At 42.2% G+C, this 27,250-nt stretch overlaps 3 protein-coding genes across 7 annotated transcripts; all 3 read left to right on the forward strand.

Moving 5' to 3' along the window:
* The first annotated feature begins 5,036 nt into the window (after positions 1-5,036).
* LOC121681641 (myeloid-associated differentiation marker homolog) lies at positions 5,037-9,345 on the forward strand. The gene is made up of 2 exons (XM_042061488.1): positions 5,037-5,169; positions 6,991-9,345. The coding sequence occupies exon 2, from the start codon at positions 7,123-7,125 to the stop codon at positions 8,566-8,568; it is 1,446 nt and encodes a 481-aa protein (XP_041917422.1). The 5' UTR covers positions 5,037-5,169; positions 6,991-7,122; the 3' UTR covers positions 8,569-9,345.
* Positions 9,346-11,839: 2,494 nt separating this feature from the next.
* On the forward strand, positions 11,840-23,570 carry LOC121681640 (myeloid-associated differentiation marker homolog). Of its 2 annotated transcripts, none has more exons than XM_042061486.1 (2): positions 11,840-12,230; positions 20,018-23,570. In XM_042061486.1, the coding sequence occupies exon 2, from the start codon at positions 20,019-20,021 to the stop codon at positions 21,834-21,836; it is 1,818 nt and encodes a 605-aa protein (XP_041917420.1). In that variant the 5' UTR covers positions 11,840-12,230; position 20,018; the 3' UTR covers positions 21,837-23,570. The 2 variants fall into 2 exon arrangements, with proteins under 2 accessions (XP_041917420.1, XP_041917421.1); XM_042061487.1 differs by lacking the exon at positions 11,840-12,230 and adding an exon at positions 12,995-13,048 and having other exon boundaries at positions 21,306-23,570.
* On the forward strand, positions 17,531-25,693 carry LOC121681644 (myeloid-associated differentiation marker homolog). 4 transcript variants are annotated; one of them, XM_042061490.1, is made up of 2 exons: positions 17,531-17,633; positions 23,602-25,693. In XM_042061490.1, the coding sequence occupies exon 2, from the start codon at positions 24,538-24,540 to the stop codon at positions 25,429-25,431; it is 894 nt and encodes a 297-aa protein (XP_041917424.1). In that variant the 5' UTR covers positions 17,531-17,633; positions 23,602-24,537; the 3' UTR covers positions 25,432-25,693. The 4 variants fall into 4 exon arrangements, with proteins under 4 accessions (XP_041917424.1, XP_041917426.1, XP_041917425.1 ...); XM_042061492.1 differs by having other exon boundaries at positions 24,379-25,693; XM_042061491.1 differs by lacking the exon at positions 17,531-17,633 and adding an exon at positions 17,992-18,009.
* Positions 25,694-27,250: the final 1,557 nt, after the last annotated feature.

The raw sequence follows: 27,250 nt of genomic DNA on the forward strand, positions 1-27,250 counted from the left end.
TTACTATATTTTTCCAAAGTAATTTCTTACCATAAGTTGAAGAGAGAAATTGACATTTACCTCATACAATATTGAGTAATTGACCTCTGAAGTTTGCCTACAAAAAAGCTGCCATTATTGAGATCCGGTATTTTTCCTATAGGAAAATAACATGGGTTTTGAATTATCACACCTGTTAAACTCTCACAGGGACGAAGAAGCCTGAAATGCAGACGCGCAGTGCTCAACACACTTTTGTCCTCTGCCTTCGAGTGGCCCCTGTGATCTTCGGTACGTTAAGACGGAAAACTTTTTGCTACCCCAGAGCTAAAACTGTAGCGCCTTCATGCCACATTGGATCTTCGGACATTCCGACCTCCGATAGAGGAAAAATGACATGAACACAAAGTCGGGTTGGATTTTTTGCTCGGAGACTCGTGTGGAAGTCTTGTGCCCCGAAGTTTCCGACTTCTCGTCACTATCATATTCTCCAACCACGGCGGCCTCCCTTGCAACAACACAAGAGGCGAATTTCACTCTCATTACAAATAGGCAAGGTAATTTATCACTAATTAACACTACAGATAGAAACACTCCCCCGAGATATCTCCTTCTTGCTAAACCATAGTAAACAGTTCTAATAACTTATTTATGCATTTCCTGTATTTGTTTTCCTAGCTTATCTCACTCTTTTTCGGGAGGTCGGGATTTTTAAAGTCGGGTCCTTCAAGCTTACGAACGGCATGAAGGCAGTATCACTTGCAATGCAAAGTGTCATAGGTAGTTAGCTTCAATTAACACCAGATCTCCTTATATGGGCAAAGATGGCAGCCAGGGCTCTCAAGTTTTGAGGACAGGCAAGAGTTAGACCCCCCCATCCGAGGGTTGTCCGAGGGTTAAAGGGGTGGCTGGTCAGACGGGTTGGTTGCGAGAATGGGGGTGTTTCATTAATAATACTACAACTTTTTGTTGCTGTTATTAATATGCCTTCAGATGTTCCAGTGTAACAGTAACAGAGGTCGTGTCTTCAGCCGTTTACGGCCCTTGAACCCGCCACCTCAACACACACCGGCATGGGAGTCGAGCGCTCTAACCACTGAGCTAAAAGCCCAGGCTTCCAACTCAGCGGTTAGAGCCGTTCTTAAAGAAGCCTTATGCAGGTCTGGTTATTCCTTCGCTGTTTCTGGGTTTTCGCCTGATTTGGGCAAATGGGCATTTTTCACAACATAGCTCCCCCTGCAGCTTCGGTAACAAGTGACTGCTACGCTAAACCCCCACTAGCTAGCGAGCTAGCCATCAATAAACCAAGCTAAACACATAGGGCTCACAATAAAACGGTCGAGCAAACACATTGTTCAAGAGACTATCAAATCACATTACGAAAACGAAGTTCACCCAAGGGTAGGCTACTTAGAATTTCAACAGCAAAAAAGCCAAGTCGGAGTCTATTTTGCAGTCTTCTTAGAAACTACAATCTGACTACATTTTCGAGTATTTCCGCCGAGTTACATCCGGATGTGTTCGGACCGCGACCGACCGCAACCAGAAAGTTGCATATTTGGTTTTTCCGCGGAGAAGCACTAGGGGGAGACGAAGCACCCACCAAACGACCCAAAAAGTGTTGTAGACCCATCACAACGACTCTCAACCTGCATAATTAAGGTAATTTTTACTAAAATTGTTGCATAGGGCCTCTTTAAGGTTAGGGGTGTGAGGATTTACACGTGCAACTAGCATCACCAGCTAGCATACACCAGCCCCAGGTCGGGTTACCAGTTGATCCAATATTAGTTGTGCAGAAATATAGCCCATCTTATACACACCAATTGAATTGAAATAGAAATTGTATAGATTTGTATTTTTTGTAATTATTCCACATTTAGTGTAGTCATATCAGAACCTGAAGTAGCCTACAATCCAAATGCAAGCATGAAACTTCAGAGTATTACCTTTCATTTGAGGCCAAGTTTATGCTTATGGGGTTCATATGCAGTAAGCATTTGATTGCCAGTAATTTTGGATTTGGATAAGTCCTATGGGGAGTTTTCATAGGGCATTTTACAAAATGCATAGTATACCTTGGCAAATAATGGTCTAAAGTACTCATGTTGTCATTCTATATTGATTTACTTTTGCACACAGCATGACAAGACCTAATGCTAGGACTCAAGTCATATCAAGTCAAGACCTAGAGGGCTGAAATGTGGTCAGTTCAAAGGTGCTTATTATCCGGTAATATAATATAATCTAGCCTTTGTAACTTTGTGTCAGTACATCACACAGTTATTCTAATTGTTTTCCAACAGTGCCTCAGCTTTCCAAAAGAGAGCAGGCATTTTATTATTAGCTAAAGTATGTAGGAGCAATGCCCTCCTAAGTCAAAATGGGACAAAAGTATAATTTATAATTGTTCAGATATGCAAAAAAAAAGATTTGACACATGGCACTAACAATTCAATAATGGGCCTTTTCACCACCTCTGAGCATCCACTAACCTGGACCTTTTAGGGGGCTTTCCTCTCAGGGTGAATGAGAGGATGCTTAATTGCTTTTTACCCGACATTTTTGAATACAGATGCAATGATTAATGCATCCATGGCCAGGATATAATTATATAATATGACATGATTTTAAAAGTGACCTATAACAATAGGCTATGCAATAAGCTACTATTCAAACGAACACTTAAATTATTCTTAAACAACGAGTAGGAAAACTATAGTAACTAATGAGAGATTGAAATGAATGAAGTTACCTGATTATCCTGTTCTCTTCCACCTCCAGTTGGTTTTCTTCCAACTCCACCTCGTTTACCACCTCCGCTATGCATTCACCAAAGGACGAGACTGCTCACGAAACTGAAACTCAGAGTTCGCCCGGCAACAAAACAAAACTATTTCCTGATTGATTGAGAAATCCTATTTTCTGATTGGCCGATAGATTAGTAACTGAACAGCAGCTCTCTGAGCTGAATGAGCGCACAGACAGCAACGTTGTGTGACACGTTTGTAAATAGCCCTTAGAAATTTCTGTGCGGGCAAGTTAATAATTTCTCGGAGTGAGAAATGCCATGTGTGGCCTGTGAGCGTGTGAAGTCATTGAAATGCGTGTGTCTCACGCTCAATGCGTGAGACTTGAGAGGTCTGATGGCAGCTTTGTTTCTTTTCTGGCCCTCATCAGAGATGTAGATATAGGCCTACACATACTGTAGATGTTAGAAAGCTAGACACTCCACTGGGCTCAAGAACATACTAAAATAGAACCGCCATCATGGTGGGGGCAACAATCACAAGAGACCAATGGAGAAACAGGTGTCTCTGATGGAAATCAGACAGACATCACTGAGGAAGACGTTTGACGATGAGGAAGAGGACGAGTAAGACAGTGAGGAAATGTATAAGCTTAAAGTCCGCAAATCTTAAGACGTTCCTAAGAGGGACTTTGCGACCTACTTAGTCTTACGATGTATTCAGGGAACCGGGCCCTGGCCTGGCCCTTGTGACCTACTTCCTCTTTGTCTGTCACTGCTCTCGGTCCACTTGATGGATGCATGCATGCACTCCATGGAGAAGCCACATCCTATTTGTTTGTGATGGACTTGACTGTGTTGATTTGTGATGGACAATATTGTGTATAAATGTACATATTGGTATTTATTTTTAATATTTGAATCCCATGAAATGTTGGCTGATAAATTTGGCTACGATATCCTTTCCACATTTTTCTGCTTGATGAAGGGCAACTCTGATGCAGTATTTAAAGGTGCAGTCAGTAATCATATGCGATTTCAAGCCCATAACATTTTTTGTCACATTCAGCAATCATCTCCTCATGACCCGCTAGCTGCCCATTCTGTGAGTACACTGTAAAATAAATCCTGGTCTGTAGGCAGCCCAGGCTCTGAAAACTTGAAATACTGAAGGGAGGGATGACCTACCTCCCTGGTGTGTCTGCTAATGAATTTAAATATAAACATAAACAAATGGGACTTTCTGCATCGCTGACTGCGCCTTTAAATTGTTTGATCTTTTCAGGCGTGCCATAAATACTGCCTCAGGTGGAAAATGGGCAAAAACTCTTAAGGTCATTTTATCCTTGGCAGGCAAAACATACTGAGAGATCAGCTTTGTTCCAGAACCATTAAAGGAAAATTCCAGTATTTAGCACTTTGAGTCCCTTTTCTGGTTTGTTTTGGATGAACTAGAGTGGTGGACACCGAAATTTTGACGATTGGTCCTGTCTCGACGTTTCTGACTCGTTTTGAATCGCCTTTGACTAGTCAGAGTGGTTGCCTACAGGCATGCTCAAACATGTCCTAAAACAACCCTTAACGTTCGTTTTCAAAACTAACGAGTGGTTAGTGTTGTTGTAATATATTGGATGGGCTCAATCTTCCATGATGCACACATACCTATGTCACTTCCTGTCAAATGTTTGAACCTAATGAATGAGCTTGTGAGGCTACAAGGGGTAAGCTACCTGTTTGATGTGCTGCAAGTTTTATCGTTTCTCATGCTTACAAGAGTTACCTCAAGTTTTATATTGTCTTATTTTCAACTCAACAACAACAACTTGTAACATCCTCTCTTGGTCTACAAGCCGGCAAAAGTGGTATGTTACGCTTTGTTTGGTTTTTATTTTAATAACACTCAAGGTTGTGTTTGTGTTGATGAATGTATGATTGACTGTGATATGTTTTGTCTTGTTTGTGTAGTTCTACGTTGTTTGTGTTTCCTTGCTGGAGAAATAAACATCAGTGTTGAGAACCTGACCTCGGGTTTGTGACTAAGGGCGGCATACCAAATGTACGCTGTTCAACTGGTAGTTAAAACATGTGATTTGTGACTAAGGGCGGCATGTATGTACGCTGTTCAACTGGTAGTTAAAACACGTGGAGGAGACTGGAGTGGATTTTGACACTGCCGATACCATAGCCTCTGACAAGGCTGCTGCAGTTTGCTCTGCAAAGTGGCTGTGTAGTGGGAGGTACTCTGTCACTACAAGTTTCTGTTCTCTGCTCATCTCTTCTCAGAAAGTAGGCTATGCTAGGCTTGTGGTTTTTGCATCCACCAGAACATCCTGTTTTGGCCTCATAATAATTTGCTTTAAACCTTCATTAATTGATAGCTTCCTGCATCTCTACATCTTCTTCATAACCATATAAGGAATTCACAAAAACATTCATTGCAGGTAGGCTGACTATTTTACATTAAGCCATTTCTACATCAAGCTTTGTCCTTTGCCTAAAGCCTAATGGGCTGAGAGAGCAGTGCCCAGTGTACGATAGGCTGAGATATAACTAAGTCTACCTTATTCCTTTCAGTTTTGCTTTTCTCAAAGTTAAACATAGACCTTTGTTTCAACATAAGTGGTCGTGCTCTCAACATTGTGAATTCACTATTTACACTGAAACAAACATTTTGCTTCTTTATCAAGGTTTTATGCATGCAGTCCTGGTTTTATGTAGCCTACATTATTACTGAAAAAAACTTTGAAATTGAACATGTCCTGGGTTTATGCTGTGTGAGATGTAAGACAAATGTGTTCATTCTCTGTATTGAAACAAACAAAAATGTTTAATTGAAACATTAAGCCATGCTAAGTTATTTCTCTTATGTCTGTCAATGGAGAGGATATGCTTAGATGACAACTAGGCTACTCCTTGAAAGTGTATTCATGACAACAGATGTCAAAGGAAATCAGTGGTGGACGAAGTACACAAATCCTGTACTTGAGTGAAAGTAGAGATTCACATGTTACTCCAGTAAAAGTCCTCCTTTTACATTTCCACTTGAGTGGAAGTACAAAAGTACTCACCTTCAAATGTACTTAAGTATCAAAAGTAAAAGTCCTGAAATGTATTGATGAATAATACAGTTGCATTTACTATTGTTGATTGATAGTGTCAGGTTGTCTATCATTGTCTATCATTTGCTCGATGGCGTCAAGAGGCGAGTTATGGTAACATCAATATAAGTATAAGTATATATACTCTTTTGATCCCGTGAGGGAAATTTGGTCTCTGGATTTATCCTAATCCGTGAATTAGTGAAACACACTCAACACACAGTGAACACAGTGAGGTGAAGCAGACACTAATCCCAACGCAGTGAGCTGCCTGCTACAGCTGCGCTCGGGGAGCAGTGAGGGGTAAGGTGCCTTGCTCAAGGGTACTTCAGCCGTGCCTACTGGTTAAGGATCGAACCGGCAACCCTTCGGTTACAAGCCCAAAGCCCTAACCAGTAGGCCCATGGCTGCAATATTGTGAAAAGGGGTCAACAAGGTACAGTAAATAGTGGATATAACAATAACATAGGTTAGGCAACACCATTATTTAAAGCCTAGCTCGCTTAATAGAAAATATACATGTAAGTACACATGTATTTGGACAGTCTTTTTTCCAAAAGGAACTTCAGCTGTACTTCAGCTGTCACAAAATGTAGTGGAGTAAAAAGTAAGATATTTGGCCTAGAAATGTACTGGAGTAAAAGTAAAAAGTTTAACAAAATTGAAATACTCAAGTAAAGTACAGATACATAAAAAAGCGACTTAAGTACAGTAATTGAGTAAATGTACTCAAGTAATGTCCACCACTGGAGGAAATTGGGGGCAGCCGTGGCCCACTGGTTAGCACTCCGGACCTGTAACCGGCCCGACCAGTGGGAACGGCTGAAGTGCCCTTGAGCAAGGCACTTAACCTCTCACTGCGCCGCTGTTGTAGCAGGCAGCTCACTGCACCGGAATTAGTGTGTGCTTCACCTCACTGTGTGCTGAGTGTGTTTCACTAATTCATGGATTGGGATAAATGCAGAGACCAAATTTCCCTCACAGGATCAAAAGAGTATATATACTTATACTTATAAATAGTAGACAAGTAAAAATAACATGATTCATGTTAACAGAATATAAATAAAAACATTTGGTACCGCTGTAACACTAATGCTACAATGACAAGTTACATGTCTTTATGTACCATATCTATAACTATCTCCTCATGCTCTGTCTATCTAGAAAGTTCTGGGCAGAGCAGAGGACTATACGGGACCTTCCCTGTACTGTGAGCCATTGTGTGCTGTCAAACTGTGGTTGTGATTCAGACCTCACCCTTCCTGTTTCTAGAGGCACTACCCGCTCCACTTCACCATGGCGCAAACTCAAGTGCTCCTAAATATCCAAGATTTCTACTGTTCCATATGTCTGGAACTGCTTGAAGACCCGACAACGATCCCCTGTGGGCACAGCTACTGTCAGAGCTGCCTGCAGGAATACTGGGTCGGAAATAATGACTCAGAGACAGTCAACTGTCCCCAGTGTAGAGAATCCTTCACACCCATGCCCCTTCTAGGAAAAAACATACTACTGGCTGAGACAGTGGACAGGCTAAGAAGAACACACTGCTCTAGTTCACCTGCTATTGCTGCCTCTGCTAACACGGCTACAAATGTTCGACAACAACGTGCCCCTGTCTCTACAGCTACAAATGTTCGACAACAACGTGCCTCTGTTTCCACTGCTACAAATGTTCAACAACAATGTACCTCTGCTTTCACTGCTACAAGTGTTCGACCACAACGTGCCTCTGCTTCCACTGCTACAAGTGTTCGACAACAACGTGCCCCTGTCTCTACAGCTACAAATGCTCGACCACAACGTGCCTCTGCCTTCCCTGCTGCAAATGTTCAATCACAACATGCCCCTGCCTTCTCTGCTATCAGTGTTCAATGGCCACGTGTGCTGGCGATGTTGTTTGCCTGTGTGGCCTTTAGCGTGGCAATTAAGGGCGCACGGGTGCAGTACGACGGGCTGGGCATTTTGTGCATTTTCATCTGGGGATTTAGCTTCATTGGCACACTGCTGGTGCTACTGGTGGAGCTATGCACACACCGCTTTTGGAAGAACTTCCCCATCACTTTTGCCTGCTTTGCCTCCCTCCTCTGCCTCTCCGCATCCATCACCTTTGCACTGCATTTTTTTAAAGGCTTCTTCATGCATGGTGTGTCCTACAACTACCGTGTTGTCTCACTGGTCTTCTCCTGCTTTGCCACCATCGCCTATGCAATGGAGGTAATCATCAGCAAGGTCTGGGCAAACACGGACAGGGAGGCTGGTTACATGACCACAGTGCCTGGTCTGCTGAAGGTGCTTGAAACGTTTGTGGCCGGCATCATCTTTGTGTTCATCAGCGACCCCAACGCCTATAAGAGTCACGTGGCTATCAAGTGGTGCATGGCTGTCTACTGCATCTGCTTCATCCTGTCCAGCATGGTCATCATCCTGTGCTTTAGGAATGGCTCTGACTACCTGACCTCCACCCCCACCTGCTGCTTGTCCTTCTACGCTTTGTTGGCCGTCATTATGTATCTGACAGCCACCATCATCTGGCCCATCTATAAGTTTGACAAGCTGCATGGGGGAAGCCCCTCTAGGCCCAGTCAGTGCAGCAGCAGCAACCCAGACCTTTGCCCATTTGACAAGCTGATAGTTGTGGCTGTGCTAACCGGTGTGAATTTTATACTATACCTGGCTGATTTGATATTCTCTGTCAGGCAGTGTCTCTATCAGGTCGACTCATGGGACTTGCCGACATGATGTAGAATATCATCATTATGTAGGCCTCCTATTACATTGCTCAGTCCCTCCAGGATTTTGCGGGCCTTTTTTGAGATTGTTGCCGCCTAAAAGCCTGATTTCGGGCCAACTTTTCTAAAATAAATGCAATGGAAGTTGCTGAATTAATTGAGGGCAACTAAGGGTAGTAAGACCAAAATAACATTGATCATCTTGATATTCTTATTAAACATAATAATAAAAGTAAAGGATTACAAAAAATAAAAGTACTTTATTTGTAGCTAAATGAAGAAATGTTTTGGCTGGGGTAGGCTAATTCACAAAGCAGGTCCAAAAAAGACAGCTACCACCTAAAAAGATGGCATCATGTCATATGTTTCAATACATTCATATATTTTTGAATTCATTTTAAGTTCATATATTTTTAATAATTCATATTCTGTGACCTGCATAATTACTAATAACCAACTAAGTATTTAATGATTTCAGTATTTTATATTGATTTTTAAACTATTATGCTAGACTTTTCTTTAATGTCATTACATTGTATTGGTGGTGTGTAGCTCTAATTGTGTGCCTGGACGTGAGAGTAGCCAATTATGATCGCCAACAGTAGCCATAATTTTGTGTCAACGATTCCCGGGACACTGAAAGACTGGGGTACACAGAACCATTGTTTTTCATTTCGTTTTCGTTTAGTTTCCTTTCCCAACTGCTCAAATGGCTCACTCTTTTAACCTGTTTTTACTTTATTTTATCTACCACTTACTTTATTTATTTATTTTTATTTCACTTATTTATTGCTTTTAACTTTGTTTGAATTTTTGTTTTCCTGTTTACTCTATTTTACTCCATTCTATTTTCCTATATTATATATTATATTTATATTTAATTTTATCTATTTTATTGATCTAATCTTTGTTGAAATTGTACTTCTTAATTCTACTCATGTAATATTGTTTTTCTTCTTACTTATTTTATACACTACGTTAGTCAGACCTGTGTATCCCTGGGCCCGTTTCTATGTTTTAACTGTTTTGCCCAACCTCTTTTGCCATGTAAAGCACTTTGGGTCAACTCCTGTTTGTTTTTAAATGACTTGATCCTAATAAACTCTTTTCACTGACAGAATGGCACAATGAACTATACTAAAACTCTTACTAAATCTCCCATTACATCCAGCAACTGAATAAGGACATTTACCACCCAGATCTAAATAAGATTTTTTTTAAGCCAAACAAAAGTGATCACAGATTAACCGTTCACCCTAGTTGATGAACCACTGAAACGATTTTGGAAACATTATTTTAAGGTACAAAAAACTCTTTGGTGTTGCTTTAAATTAGCCCTGAAAACATACCAAACCCTTAATTTGTAAAACAGGCCCTTAATTTGAAATGCTATTTTAAGGTGTGAGTGTGAACCCCTTAATCTTACATTTAAGATGTCAGGTCAGGGTTTCCCTTTATTTGTAGTGATTAAGGGGGTAGGCCTAATTAAGAACTATTTATATCATAATTTTATTTAAGGTGTAAATTCAGGGATTCCTTGATTAAGGGGGGACATAAAGGGAAATTCAAAAAAGTAAGGGGTAAATTCAGTAGACTTTTCTTCTTAATCGACCTTAATCTATGCACATTTGTACTTAAAAACTACTTAATTATAGAAGGGTTTTAAAGGAGAATTCCGGTGTGATATTGACCTAAAGTGTATTGAAACATGATACCGAGTGTGAACGTATGTCTCATAGCCCATCTCGGCTTGTCCCCTGCACTCCAAAATCTGGCGCTAGTTAGCCGATGCTACCAACAGCTTTTTCAATAGTGGTGCTTCGGCATCGGGCTAGCCATGCAAATAAATCACTGTTTTACACCCATTTACGAGGCTCAATGTATCTCCACACTTCATTGGTAGACTTCCGAGGGCCCTGACATTTAAAACGAGACATTGAGAACTTTGAAAAAGCACTGGTAGTTTACTTACAAGACGATTTATACAGAAAAATAATTCAGTGGAAATGCATGGATTCCAGTTTCTTCCAGTAGCAGCAACTGGAATCCATGCATTTCCACTGAATTAATTTTGGAATCTGATCCCTTATCATACCTGTTCATTCTTACTCGTCGCTCGACTTATCGTGACTAAATTCAAGATGGCTGCAAACGCTAAACTTCGTGAAGATACTGTCTGTATAAATCGTCTTGTAAGTAAACTACCAGTGCTTTTTCAAAGTTCTCAATGTCTCGTTTTAAATGTCAGGGCCCTCGGAAGTCTACCAATGAAGTGTGGATGGCAAGATGGCAGCGAGCAGAAAAGTGAGTTGTTCAAAACCTCTCTTTTAGTAAACTCTGTGTACACCAACAATGTTCTCAATGCTCGAGTTCATGTGTAGAGACACTGATGATACTTCGATCAAAGTTTCATGTTGTGTCGAGCCTTCGTAGTGTTTGAAAAATAGCGATTTTGACGCGATTGTATCAAAAAAGTAGTGGCCCTAGGATTCCCATTCAAAAGGTAATTTCACCCGAAAACGACAACGCATACAAGCTTAAAAGTGGTGCTTTGGACGTACTTATGCATTTATATGAAAGTTTGACTTGGGTACATTCACAAAACACTATATGATGCATTTTGGCGAGAGTTACACAGATGAAATGTGTGATAAGATGCACGCTTGCTTGTTATGGGCGTGATGCAGAGAAACTTCTCTGTATGACGAAACGCCGGTTGTTATGATTGGTTCATAGCGGTTCAAAGGAACTCTAATGATTTTAAACCTCAACCTGTGCCCTCCCACCCAGAAATAAACGTACGCCTATGGATCTAGGCCAGACTCTCTGCAAAGTCAGAGAGTCTGGTTTCCATGCTAGTCCAATGTATGCTATCAACCTAATTTCCCGACGTTGACAGAAAATTTGTCTGGTTGCTAACATTCCATGTTAGCTTCATTAGCTTACTAACTAGCTAACTTTATATTGTCAGTGTAACATAGACAAGTACACGTTACATGTGACTAGGTTACTTACTTACTATGTGGCTTTACTTACTATGTGACCTTAAAAATCACGTAAGAGGTATTTTTGAAAACCACGTCTTGTCGCATTTGTGGGACATATGTTACACATTAGTCAGGGAGTATAATGGATTTAAATTAGGGGGGAAATTCTTAAAAAGCATGAAAAAGGTATTTTGAAATCTAAGCATTGTGGCATGTAGATGCAGGAGTTCAGAGCTCTCTTTCTGCTGGCTGCCGTCAGTGCATTCCCTCCATATCATCTCGGAGTTATGTTTATAGTGTGTACATTTATCACACTGTACAGTGGTAACAGACAATTGTACTTCTCAACTGTAGGGGGACCCCGAAAAGCAATTGCTCTTTAGTGCTGCTTTAACTGCCTATGTCAGCATATTACAAATGGTGAGACGAGCCTCCCCTGTGATGGTGGTGTGAGGGGGCAGCTGTCCTAATGTATCCTGAGGGGAAGCTCACATTCATCCAATTTGAAAAGCTGTGGTCTATATCAATTTCCTCATGCTCTGTCTCTCTAGAAAGTTCTGGACAAAGCAGAAGACTATACAGGACCTTCCTTGTGCTGTGAGCCATTGCACGCCATCAGACTGTGGTTGTGATTCACAACTCACCCCTCCTGCCTCCAATAGAGGCACTACCCACTCCAATTCACAATGGCGCAAAATCATGTAATCCTAAATTTCCAAGATTTCAAGTGTTCCATATGTTGGGAACTGCTAAAAGACCCAATAACAACCCCTTGTGGGCACAGCTACTGTCAGAGCTGCCTGCAGGAATACTGGGTCGGAAATAATGACTCGGAGACAGTCAACTATCCCCAGTGCAGAGAATCCTTCACACCCATACCCCTTCTAAGAAAAAACATACTACTGGCTGAGACAGTGGACAGGCTAAGAAGAACATACTGTTCTACTTCACCTGCTATTGCTGACTCTGCTTCCACGGCTACAAATGTGTTGACCACAACGTGCCACTGCTTCCACTGCTACAAGTGTTCGACAACAACGTGCCTCTGCTTCCACTGCTACAAATGTTCGACCACAACGTGCCTCTGCCTTCCCTGCTACAAATGTTCAACCACAACATGCCTCTGCCTCCACTGCTATGAATGTTCTATGGCCACGTGTGCTGGCTATGTTGTTGGCAAGTGTGGCATTTTTTGTGGGCCTTCGTGGAATGGTGGAGGACCAGTTGGTGGGCATGTGGTGCATTTTCAGCTGGGAATTTAGCTTCTTTGGCACACTGCTGGTGCTACTGGTGGAGCTATTAGAGCTGCAGTCAATCGTACCTGTCTCTTGGAAGAACTTCCCCATCACCTTTGCCTGCTTTGCCTCCCTCCTCTGCCTCTCCACATCCATCACCTTTGCCCTGTACTTTGTTAAAGGCTTCTTCATGCATGTTGTGTCCTAAAACTACCGTGTTGTCTCACTGGTCTTCTCCTGCCTTGCCACCATCGCCTACGTAATGGAGGTGAGCATCATCAAGGAACGGTCAGACACCAGGGACAGGGAGGCTGGTTACATGGCCACAAAGCTTGGTCTGCTGAAGGTCTGTGAAACTTTCGTGGCTGGCATCATCTTTGTGTTCATCAACGACCCCAACATCTATGAGAGTCACGCAGCTATTACGTGGTGCGTGGCTGTCTATTGCATCTGCTTCATCCTGTCCAGCATGGTCATCATCCTGTCCATTGGGAATTGCTCTGACTACCTGACCTCCCCCCCCACCTGCTGCTTGTCCTTGTTGGCCGTCATTATGTATCTGACAGCCACCATCATCTGGCCCATCTATAAGTTTGACAAGCTGCATGGGGGAAGCCCCTCTAGGCCCAGTCAGTGCAGCAGCAGCAACCCAGACCTTTGCCCATTTGACAAGCTGATAGTTGTGGCTGTGCTCACCGCCGTGAACTTTATACTTTACCTGGCTGATTTGATATTCTCTGTCATACAGTTTAAGGAGGATGACCAAAACTCATATAGCCAATTATGACACTTATCAGTGTCAGACAGTTTGTGGAGGTCGACCAATACCAATACCATTTTTACATTTATCAGTCTACCCCACACACTCTCAACACGCGAATGGGAGAATTCTCCCCTATGTGCATATCTTATCGCTACATTTGCACAGCATTTTGGAGGGGAATTCTCCCATTCGCGCGTAAATCACGGGTAAGCTTTTTCTTTTACGCACTTCAGTTACGCATATTCTACCATTACTGCCATTGACTTACGCACCCTTACACACATGGGAGAATTCTCCCCATTTTGAGAACAGACTGATGTAATAGTGTGTTAGCAATACGTGATTAACTGAATATTTGACACCACAGACTAATGATAACAAGCACAATACTAGCAAGCCGCCTTGCTTGTGCTGAAGTTCCTTCTACTGGACTTAATTATTATGTTATTCTGCTGAGTGAACTGAGCTGCTGAGTGTTGAACCGTGTCCTGGGGGAAAACTAAAACCAAAATGTGACACATGACGGCTCATCTGGATCCTTGTTCTTCACTGTATGTTTGTACAAATCATGTAGCATATTTGTGGGGGAAAAAATCAAGTTTTGAGAATCCAGATATTTATGTTGATTAAAATTAACCTGGAGAGATAACCTGGGTGCTACCTGTTGGTGACAAATTATGTTTTGCTACTTGGGAGGAGTGATTTGCATGCAACACCTAAAAAGCCCCATTGTTACTTATTCTGCAAATTCCAAGTAGCAGTGCTACACGTGCTACACCTGAATGACAATACCGGTATAGTTCCAACATATGTTCATGCTTATAAAAACGTTGTTTCTCATTTTACATTGACTGGAGGAGTCTTGCGCTTGGGTCCTATCCTCGTAACCCTGACAATAACACGGTCCTATTTGCAACAAATAACCATGTTACCAAATGAAATAGTTTGCTGATCTTCACCTCTTTGTTGTTAGGCATCCTGCAAGATAATCAATCAAATCAGTGGATCTATGGCTGTGTCGTGCTAACAAATCCGTCTAGAATGCCTTATGCGCCAATGCATATCATTGTGAGAAATTAATCATTTTATTATCCATTCAGCACAGGGGCCACAGCAGGGGTCAGTGGTCCAAGGTCCTGTTCTCAGATGAGAGCAAATTTTGCATTTCATTCAGTCTACACATTGTGCCCCTTCCTCCACCAAAAGTTGACAAGTGAATACGTTGTGCCAACCATGTGCTATGTTGTGAATACGTTGTGCCAACCATGTGCTATGTTGTGAATACATTGTGCCAACCATGTGCTATGTTTTGAATACATTGTGCCAACCATGTGCTATGTTTTGACTACATCATGCCAATCATGTGTTGTGATCTCGCAGTTGGAGCAAGGTTGGTGTGTTGTGATTCGGGAAGTCTTGCGCACGCACAGTTCTGCGCGAAATAGATGCCCGATTAGTGCCCAAAAAGCATTACAATATGGACGCAAAGGACGTTGGCTTCGCTCACTACATTTTTCCCATCACTGCTTAGAATGCCCCACCCTGAATGAATGTAGATACTGAGAATATATGTTAGGCCTATCTATATATTTTATAACTGAGAACTTGGTGATGACTTTCAGAAGATCATCAGTATAATGTACATGTTTTAACTGCACATGGAAACTTGACCTGACTGCACATCTAAACTTTTGTTCATAGAGCACCTATATGCTGACAGTTTTTTGTGTATGCAACTGTGTAATTGACTAGCCTGGCTAGCGCCACCACTTCTCAATGAGACGTGGTCTGGGAACCAAACGTTCATTTTCTCGTATTTGAAAAAAATGCCCAGATCCGTTTATTGGGTGCCACGGATGTCTATCAAATGCGTCTGTGCATAGCTCATCATCGTCTTGCTTTCCCCCCTGTTCTGTGATTGGTTCCCTATCTCAGGCGAAAATTTGCTCCATGGTCTCCAGGCTGCCTTAGCAGCGTGAATCAAATCGCGCGCAAGGCAGCATGGGAACACCCAGGCTAGTAATTGACATCAATGATAAGGCCTGTTTCACTCTTCATTAAAGCCTGATCTCTGTTCAGCATTCTTTCCACAAACTCCATTTTTCCCTCAATTTAAAAAAAGACCTGTACTGTACGCTGTTCAATTGGTTCAGTTATAACATCCGGAGAAGACTTTATTATGACTGCCGCGCAGCGAAGCGGCATATAGGTCATATAGGTTTAGTCAGATTTTTTTTCTTTTTTTTTTTCTTTTTCGCATGTCCAAATTTCCGTCAAGGATTCCCGGGACACTGAAAGACCGGGGTAGACAAAACTTGGTGGGCATGTAACCCCATATGGATAGCATGGTTTTTCGTTTTGATCTGTAGCCCCCCCGCTGGACTGCACTCCCCGAAAGGAGGGTAGGGCAGACACAGCTTTCTGTGAATATCTCGAGAACCGTAAGGTTTAGGAGGACCATTTTTTTTTTGTATGTTGATCTCAAGGGGCCATGTCAACCCATTCCATAACCACTCATTTCATGTATAGCGCCACCTAGTTAAACAAAAAAAGTAAAAATGTGTTGTAATAGCAGGTATCTGTGACCTAACATAGTCAAAACTGCACGAAATTGGAAGTGTAGGATCATTATGACACCCTCTGAATGCACGCCAAGTTTCATGGAATTCCGTTCATGGGGGGCCACACAATAAATTAATTTATGTTACTATACACCAACTGGCCTGTAGGTGGCCGGAGACAGTTTTCTGTGAATATCTCGAGAACCGTAGGGCCTAGGAGGTCCACCTTTTTTTGTATGTTGGTCTTAAGGGGGCATGTCAACCCATCCCATTACCACTTATTTCATGTATAGCGCCACCTAGTTAAAAATTAAAAAGCAAAAAATTAGGTGTTTTCATCACAATATCTCTGGCTGACATGGTCAAAACTGCACGAAATTGAAAGTGTAGGATCATTATGACACCCTCCGAATGCATGCCAAGTTTTGTGAACTTTCGTTCATGGGGGGCCTTACAGTACAATAAAATAATTTATGTGTACATTTAGTGACCGTACACCAACAAGGATTCCCGGGACACTGAAAGACCGGGGTACACGAAACTTGGTGGGCATGTAATCCCACATGGAACCATCGTTTTTCGTTTTGATCTGTAGCCCCCCCACTGTACTGGACCCCCCAAAAGGAGGGTAGGGCAGACACAGTTTTCTGTGAATATCTTGAGAACTGTAGGGCCTAGGATGACCAATCTTTTCCGTATGTTTGCCTCCAGGGGTCATGTTAACCCATTCCATGTGCACACATGTGCATAAACAGATACACACGCACACACATACAGTCACAGTAATCATACGTATGACACATACTCACACAGGTAGACATATGTACGCATGCATGCACATGCACAAACACACATACGCAGGCAAACACACAAGCACGCACACACACACACACACATAAACATAAACATAAACGTGTACACGCACACACGCACACATTTCAAGAATTTCTCAGAATTATGAACAGGCAAGATGGGGGTGGGGTTGTATAAAATGAATTTTACATGTGAAATCTATGAACTAATCATGTTTTGGTAATTGTTGTCTAGCAGATACCAGTGAGAATTGAGTGTGGATAATGCAATTTAGTGAGACAGTTAGAATCATATAGGTCTTTCGGCGTGATTTATTTTTGTGGAAAAAATGTGCTGGACTGGGCGGCGGTCATATTTTGTACCGCTCTGCGGTACATCTAGTTTTGATACTGTTGTGAAAGGCTGCTGTGGTGTGTTCTGCAAAGAGTACTGGGAGGTAACTCTGTGCGGGTCTTGTCAGTTGACACTTTCTTTTTTTTTTTTGCATCCGTCAGAACATCCTGTTTTGTTTTTAACCTCATAGCATAACATCTACCCAGCAACATCTTACAAGAATGTACTGATTGGATGATGGAATTCAGATACTGTCTTATTTTATAAGAGTAACTGATTTACTCTTGGCGGGGCTTGTGGAAGTCTCTTCTAGCAAGCTGTATTACATCAATGTCTGCATCTTCTTTAACCACACATGGAATTTGCAATACAATCCATTACAGGTCGGTTGACTATCTTAAGCCATTTCCTCATCAACCTTGTCCTTTGCCTAAAGCTTAATGGGCGGAGAGAGCAGTGGCTAATGTAAACATAGGTCGAGGTATAGGCTTACCATATTCTTTTCAGTTTCACTTTTCTCATAGGACATGCCTATGTTAAACCCAGACATGTGTTAAAATACAGCACTCACCGACGCACTTATTCTTACTGTACTAATGTGTTTTTTTTTAAACTGTCCTAAAATTGTGAGAATTGTTCTAAAACTTATTGTTTACCATGTTGTTAGTCGCTTTGGTTAAAAAAGCGTCAGCCAAATGTAATGTAATGTAATGTAATGTAATGTAATGTGTTTCAACACAAGTGGTGGTTTTAAGAAAGGTAAATACTTATTTTTCCCCAAACTTTTCATTCTTATCTTTCCTTTGTTGTAAATGACTTGGTCGGATCCATTTTGAGTTCACCGTTTACTGAACTAATCGTTTTGCTACTTTATCAGGGCTTAACACACTTTGAGATCGAACGTGTCCTGTGTTTATGACCTGTGAGATGTAAGACACATCCGGTGATAGCCTATTTGTTTAGGTAAAACATAAACCATGCAAGCTTTTTTTTCTTATAATGTATGTAAAGGGAGAGGAAATGCTTTACATGGGATGACAACTAGGCCAGCGTTTCTCAAACTATGGGCCACCAGTCCGCAACGTGGACACTGCTGGCCCGCGGAGCCACCGAGGGAAATCAGCAAATTATCAGACGCTGCTTCGTCTGATAATTTGCTGCGTAAATAATCAACCGCGGACCGACAGAAAAAGAAAACAAACCTTTCTGCAATCAGGAGGAAATACTTGCTAATTTGGTGTCATCGAACATAGAGGCTTACAATGAAGTGGTGGTATGAGCGTTCATTCAATGCATGTGTGTGATGTGTCTATGTTACACCTTATATTAGTCTGATTAGATAATATTTTTGCACACTGTGACAAAAGCATGAAAAGGGTATTTTAAATCCAAGCCTTGTGGCATGTAAACTAACTTTACTGCAGAATACTGTAGATCAGTGGTCCCCAAACTTTTTCTTCCGAGGGCCAGCTCACTATGCCTGGCTCTAAGAGAGGGCCAGAGACCCGGAGTATATTAGTAACCATAAATAGCTTAGTGCTGTGAACAGCAGTCTACCTTAGTTGAATATTCCATTACATTTAATCATAGGCTACTGCAATTTAATACCATTGTTAGCTGTGTTTATATTGCCATCATGCCATATCAGTGTAAAATGTAGCTCAAATGAAGTAATACTAATAAAAAAACTTTAGCATTCCCAAAAGTATTAGCAGGGAGTCCCAAAAGTGTATTTTATTCAAAACTCTGAACTCTGTGTCTGCATACACAGCTCAAGTTGTGAACAAGCAATATCCTACAAATAATTTGATGTTCTCGAACTATTAGAGTTTTATGAAGTGCTGGCAAAAAGATCTGAAATTACCACTTTCACTCACCTGATGAGAACTTTGTGAATTGTGAATTTGTATGAACATTTGAACAAGTGAATAAAAAATAGAAATAATTATCCCAAAAATTCCCAGAAATATGACTTGAATAGAAGTTAGTTAGTTATTAACAATTAATTGATAAACTTTTAGAATACTTTGAGCACTGATGCAGTCAGCATAGGCCTCTTACATTGTTTGCAGGTAGACCTACATTTTATTCCGTTTTCGATGGCAAATGCAAAACAGCGCCAAAACAACCACCTGTGGACAAAAAGAGTATTACATGTGTACTGTTATGACTCGCCATAGGGAATGAATGGGGGAAATTATGGAGGTTATAGTTTGACGATGTCGTACTCCCGTGCGGGCCAGATGCTATATACCACGGACATGTTTTGGGGGGCCACCCAAAATGAGGTGGCAGGCCGTATCCGGCCCACGGGCCGTAGTTTGGGGACCACTGCTGTAGATGCAGGAATTCAGAGCTCTCTTTCTGCTGACTGACGTCAATGCATTCCCACCATATCATCTCGGAGTTATGTTTATAGTGTCTACATTTATCACAATGTACAGTGGTAACAGATAATTGTACTTCTCAACTGTAGGGGGACCCCGAAAGCAATTGCTCTTTAGTGCTGCTTTAACTGCCTATGTCAGCATATTTCAAATGGTGAGACGAGCCTCCCCTGTGATGGTGGTGTGAGGGGGCAGCTGACCTAATGTATCCTGAGGGGAAGCTCACATTCATCCAATTTGAAAAGCTGTGGTCTATATCAATTTCTTCTGTCTCTCTAGAAAGTTCTGGACAAAGCAGAAGACTATACAGGACCTTCCTTGTGCTGTGAGCCATCAGATTGTGGTTGTGATTCACAACTTACCCCTCCTGCTTCATTCACTATGGCGCAAAATCATGTACTCCTAAATATCCAAGATTTCAATTGTCCCATATGTCTGGAACTGCTTGAAGACCCAATAACAATCCCTTGTGGGCACAATTACTGTCAGGGCTGCATTTGGGAATACCGGGTCATAAATAATGACTTGGAGACAGTCAACTGTCCCCAGTGCAGAAAGTCCTTCACATCCATACCCTTTCTGGGAAAAAACATACTACTGGCTGAGACAGTGGCCAGACTAAGAAGAACATGCTGCTCTACTTCACCTGCTAATGCTGCCTCTGCTTCCACTGCTACAAATGTTCGACCACAACGTGCCTCTGCTTCCACTGCTACAAATGTTCGACCACAACGTGCCTCTGCTTCCACGGCTACAAATGTTCGACAACAACGTGCTTCTGACTCCACTACAACGAATGTTCGACAACAACGTGCCTCTGCTTCCACTGCTACAAATGTTCGACCACAACGTGCCTCTGCTTCCACGGCTACAAATGTTCGACTACAACGTGCTTCTGACTCCACTACAACGAATGTTCGACTACAACGTGCCTCTGCTTCCACTGCTACAAATGTTCGACCACAACGTGCCTCTGCTTCCACGGCTACAAATGTTCGACAACAACGTGCTTCTGACGCCACTACAAAGAATGTTCAACAACAACGTGCCTCTGCTTCTAATCATACAAATGTTCGACAACAACGTGCCTCTGCTTCCATTGCTACAAATGTTCAACAACAACGTGCCTCTGTTTCCACGGCTACAAATGTTCGACAACAACGTGCCTCTGCTTCTACTGCTACAAATGTTCAACAACAACGTGCCTCTGTTTCCACGGCTACAAATGTTCAACAACAACGTGCCTCTGCTTCCACTGCTACAAATGTTCAACAGCAATGTGCCTCTGCCTCCACTGCTATGAATGTTCTATGGCCACGTGTGCTGGCTATGTTGTTGGCCTGCGTGGCCTTTAGTGTGGCACTTCATGGTGGAATGGTGGAGGACCAGTTGGTGGGCATGTGGTGCCTTTTCAGCTGGGAATTTAGCTTCATTGGGACACTGTTGTTGCTACTGGCGGAGCCATGCATGCTGCAGTCAGGCACATCTGTCTTTTGGAAGAACTTCACCATCACCTTCGCCTGCTTTGCCTCCCTCCTCTGCCTCTCCGCATCCATCGACTTTGCCCTGCATTTTGTTAAAGGCTTCTTCATGCATGGTGTGTCCTACAACTACCGTGTTGTCTCGCTGGTCTTCTCCTGCTTTGCCACCATCGCCTATGCAATGGAGGTGAACATCATCAAGGCACGGTCAGACACCGACAGGAACAGGCCAACTGGTTATATGACCACAGTGCCTGGTCTGCTGAAAGTCTGTGAAACGTTTGTGGCCGGCATCATCTTTGTGTTCATCAGCGACCCCAACGCCTATGAGAGTCACGCGGCCATCAAGTGGTGCATGGCTGTCTATTGCATCTGCTTCATCCTGTCCAGCATGGTCATCATCCTGTCCATTGGGAATTGCTCTGACTACCTGACCTCCCCCCCCACCTGCTGCTTGTCCTTCTACGCCTTGTTGGCCGTCATTATGTATCTGACAGCCACCATCATCTGGCCCATCTATAAGTTTGACAAGCTGCATGGGGGAAGCCCCTCTAGGCCCAGTCAGTGCAGCAGCAGCAACCCAGACCTTTGCCCATTTGACAAGCTGATAGTTGTGGCTGTGCTAACCGCCGTGAACTTTATACTATACCTGGCTGATTTGATATTCTCTGTCATACAGTTTAAGGAGGATGACCAATACATATATCTACAATTATGACACTTACCAGTGTAGCCTATATCGGTATCGGCCATTGTTTTCCCCTGATATTTGTTTAAATGTACACTCTTGTGTTTATGGCAGTTTGATTTCACTTAAACTAAATTATATCATTCTGTCTTTATATAGATTACTTAGTGATGGATATACCTCATAACTAAGTATCATTAGTTCATGGAGACTCCATGTTAGCAACATAACCCCATAAACTTCCTGAAGACCCACCTCTTCTGAGAGCACTTCCTCTCCACACTGCTAAACAACTGGACCCATAGAAGTATAATTATACATATATAACTGGAGAGTGAGGAAGTACTGTCCCTATTCATTTCATTGGCCCATTCGCATAATCGGCGTATCTTCATACAGTATACTTCATACAGCATATATAGACATTTCTCTGCACCTTTTTTCAGGGAAAGCAGCTTCCATTTAATCCAAGTGGTCGGCTTTCCCAGAAAAGGGGGCAGCAGGGACGCGTAGCAAATTCAAAGTTCCCAGATGTGCCGGTTCAGTTCAGACAGATTTAATCATCACATACATAATTATAGTAGTATATAACAAGCAGTGAAATGTAAGTCTGGTTAGCTTCATGACTGTGTAAAGTAGAAATAATCTAAGTAAACAAATAAGATTAAAAGCAGAAGTTAATAATAAATAATTCAAAATAATATAATAATAAAGTGACATGAATAATAATAATAATAATAATAAATAATAATAATAATGTTATTAAAATGGAATGGAGTCCATGGTATTCATAAGAGTTGGCATGTCCATGTTGAGGAGTCTAATGGTAGAGAAGTCCTAGAGATGCACTCGGCTGAGCGCACCACTCTCTGCAAGGCGTTGCAGTCTTTCTCAGTGCTGTTGGCATGGCACGGTGCTGCGTATGCTAGGCATACGCTAGGCAATTGCCAAAATTTGGAAAGTTTGAAATTGTCGCAGCATTTTTTTTCAAAATGGTCTTCCATGGGCCTGGTGTCCCGCTGGGTTGGTCCCGCACCTAATTAATTAGGTTCCACGTTATGAAGATGAAGATAATGGAAGTACAACGGTATGTCGTTGCAGATTGGATATTCTCACAGAGGGAAGAAAAGGACTGTGAAGTTTTGGAATGTTCATCATCTTTGGCCATATAGGTGCAAGTTTATTTAATTGGTTTGCTAATGGAATAACATTTTGGGGATGGTGGTGCAGAAGTTCGCCCCATATGTCTTGAAGTCTAATGATGTGATGTTCAACAACAACAGAAGTAAAATCACCTCCAAGAGACTACCTACCTAGGAGGCATCATCCAGCACAGGTGGAGCCTGTGGGGCTTAGGCTAATTCGCAAATTCAAACCACTGCCATGTGACTTTTTGTTTTTCCTATTTGAATTTTACCTTGCTGAACCAGAGGCAGGATTAAATCATTTTTAACACTTAATGTCAAACTCAAGGAATGTCAAAATGTTTACTGGTTGTAATGCCATAGAATGGGAACAGAAAAAGAAATATATGAGAGCAAATGTTGATGCTGAGAATAGGCCTAGATAAGGATCTTTGTTTGAATCGTTGTTAATAGAACACCTTATGCTGACAGTTTCTGTAACAGTGTAATTTACATTAATTGTGTGGCCTGTGTCCACTCTTCATCAAAGCCTGATCTCTGTACAGCATTCTTTCCACAACATCCATCTCTCTCTCAATTAAAAAAACAAATATAAGCTGTTAAATTGGTGAAATCATAACAATGGGACTGACTGTGATATTTGTTTTCAGCCTCAAAGCTTCATCCACCTAGCAACATGAACTGACTTGATGGAATTCAGATATTGTGTTGATGTCATGTTGTCAAGAGTTACTGATTTACTGTGGGTGAGGCTCTTCACCCTTGCTCTAACCTACATTTGTAAAAGTTTCCCCTTGCAAGCTGTATCAAAAGTTGAAGCTCAAACAGATAGAAACATTTTATTTATTCAAGCAGTTTAGAAAAGCCGTCTCTAGAACGAGACTAATAAAAACATTCAAAGTTTATTCATTCTCTTTCTCTACCAGTTCAATGTATAAATACTATTAAAATGGATAAATGCATTTAGAGAGAGAAGGCAATGATGACACTAATTTGGCAGGGCGCTCAACATATGCGTCAGGTTCACAATCTCTATAGAGCCTTCACAAAAAGGCCAATCAGGAATACCTCACAGAGATAGTTACACACACCAAGAAGTAAAGAAAGTAGTGTGAATCACAGCAAAATTGTCATTGTCAGTTCACCATTTAGTCTGAAACAGTCGTTTCGCAGCTGGTTTTATAGCCTATATTGTTACTTAAAACACTTTGAGATTGAGTCCTGTAGGGGAAACACACAGTAACGGAATAAAAGATATGGGAAGAAAACCTTTTGTAAAGGTGTAACGATACTGACACTACAATGGCAAGTTGGGGGCCGAAGTCTGCAGTCTCTTGACTGCTCTTGCTCATTCTGTGATTGTATTACTTGCCTTTGTACACCTTTATCTATAACTATGTCACTTCCCCCACACCCTGTCTCTCTAGAAAGTTCTGGACGAAGCAGAGGACTATACAGGACGTTCCGTCTGCTGTGTGCCAATAAACTGGCACCCAGCTGCTTTACCTACTGCTGTTGCCACCTCTGCCTACAACAAGCTGCTGCAAATATTTGACAACAACAACAGTGCTTCTGCCTCTATTGCTATGAATGTTCTATGGCCACGTGTGCTGGCTATGTTGTTGGCCTGCGTGGCCTTTAGTGTGGCACTTCATGGCGCACCGGTGAGGGACCAGTCGGTGGAAGAGTGGTGCCTTTTCAGCTGGGGATTTAGCTTCTTTGGCACACTGCTGGTGCTACTGGTGGAGCTATGTGAGCTGCAGTCAAGCGTACCTGTCTCTTGGAAGAACTTCCCCATCACCTTTGCCTGCTTTGCTTTCCTCCTCTGCCTCTCCGCATCCGTCGACTTTGCCCTGTACTTTGTGAAAGGCTTCTTCATGCATGGTGTGTCCTACAACTGCCGTGTGGTCTCACTGGTCTTCTCCTGCTTTGCCACCATCGCCTATGCAATGGAGGTAATCATCAGCAAGGTAATGGCAAACACGGACAGGGAGGCTGGTTACATGACCACAGTGCCTGGTCTGCTGAAGGTGCTTGAAACGTTTGTGGCCGGCATCATCTTTGTGTTCATCAGCGACCCCAACGCCTATGAGAGTCACACGGCCATCAAATGGTGCATGGCTGTCTATTGCATCTGCTTCATCCTGTCCAGCATGGTCATCATCCTGTCTATTGGGAATTGCTCTGACTACCTGACCTCCACCCCCACCTGCTGCTTGTCCTTCTACGCCTTGTTGGCCGTCATTATGTATCTGACAGCCACCATCATCTGGCCCATCTATAAGTTTGACAAGCTGCATGGGGGAAGCCCCTCTAGGCCCAGTCAGTGCAGCAGCAGCAACCCAGACCTTTGCCCATTTGACAAGATGATAGTTGTGGCTGTGCTAACCGCCGTGAACTTTATACTATACCTGGCTGATCTGATATACTCTGTCATACAGTTTAAGGAAGATGACCAAAACTCATATAGCCAATTATGACACTTATCAGTGTCAAGCAGTTTGTAGAGGTGACCAATACCTATATGTTCCATTTTGGCATTTATCAGTCTACCACACACACACTCAAAACGTTATATCCATATCATATCACTACATTCGCACAGCATTTTGAGAAAAGGCTGAAGTAGTAGTGTGTTACCAATATGTGATGAAGAACTGAAGATTTGACTGACTAATGACAGCAAGCACAGTACTAGCAAGCCATCTTGCTTGTGCATGAAGTTACTTCTACTGGATATAATTATGAACGCCACGCAGCGAAGCGGCGGTCATATAGGTTTAGTCAGATTTTTTTTTTTTTTTTTTCTTTTTTTTCTTTTTCGCATGCCCAAATTTCCGTCAATGAGTCCTGGGACACTGAAAGACCGTGGTACACGAAACTTGGTGGGCATGTAACCCCACATGGATAGCATGGAACCATCGTTTTTCGTTTTGATCTGTAACCCCCCCGCTTGACTGGACCCCCCGAAAGGAGGGTAGGGCAGACACAGTTTTCTGTGAATATCTCGAAAACCGTGGGGTTTAGGAGGACCATTTTTTTTGTATGTTGATCTCAAGGGGCCATGTCAACCCATTCCATAACCACTCATTTCATGTATAGCGCCACCTAGTTAAACACAAAAAAGTAAAAATGAGGTGTTGTAATTGAAGGTATCTGTGACCTAACATAGTCAAAACTGCACGAAATTGGAAGTGTATGATCATTATGACACCCTCTGTATGCACACCAAGTTTTGTGGAATTCCGTTCATGGGGGGCCACACAATAAATTAATTTATGTTACTATACACCAACTGGCCTGTAGGTGGCCAGAGACAGTTTTCTGTGAATATCTCGAGAACCGTAGGGCCTAGGAGGTCCATCTTTTTTATGTATGTTGGTCTTAAGGGGGCATGTCAACCCATCCCATTACCACTTATTTCATGTATAGCGCCACCTAGTTAAAAATTAAAAAGCAAAAAATGTGGTGTTTTCATCACAATATCTCTGGCTGACAAGGTCAAAACTGCACGAAATTAAAAGTGTAGGATCATTATGACACCCTCCGAATGCATGCCAAGTTTTGTGTACTTTCGTTCATGGGGGGCCTTACAATAAAATAATTTATGTGTACATTTAGTGACGTACACCAACAAGGATTCCCGGGACACTGAAAGACCGGGGTAGACGAAACTTGGTGGGCATGTAACCCCATATGGATAGCATGGAACCATCATTTTTCGTTTTGATCTGTAGCCCCCCCGCTGGACTGCACCCCCCGAAAGGAGGGTAAGGCAGACACAGTTTTCTGTGAATATCTCGAGAACCGTAAGGTTTAGGAGGACCATTTTTTTTTGTATGTTGATCTCAAGGGGCCATGTCAACCCATTCCATAACCACTCATTTCATGTATAGCGCCACCTAGTTAAACACAAAAAAGTAAAAATGAGGTGTTGTAATCGCAGGTATCTGTGGCCTAACATAGTCAAAACTGCACGAAATTGGAAGTGTAGGATCATTATGACACCCTCTGAATGCACACCAAGTTTCGTGGAATTCCGTTCATGGGGGGCCACACAATAAATTAATTTATGTTACTATACACCAACTGGCCTGTAGGTGGCCGGAGACAGTTTTCTGTGAATATCTTCAGAACCGTAGGGCCTAGGAGGTCCACCTTTTTTTTGTATATTGGTCTTAAGGGGGCATGTCAACCCATCCCATTACCACTTATTTCATGTATAGCGCCACCTAGTTAAAAATTAAAAAGCAAAAAATTAGGTGTTTTCATCACAATATCTCTGGCTGACATGGTCAA

This window comes from Alosa sapidissima, chromosome 14, assembly GCF_018492685.1.
Source record: "Alosa sapidissima isolate fAloSap1 chromosome 14, fAloSap1.pri, whole genome shotgun sequence".
In the NCBI taxonomy this organism is placed as follows: domain Eukaryota; kingdom Metazoa; phylum Chordata; class Actinopteri; order Clupeiformes; family Clupeidae; genus Alosa; species Alosa sapidissima.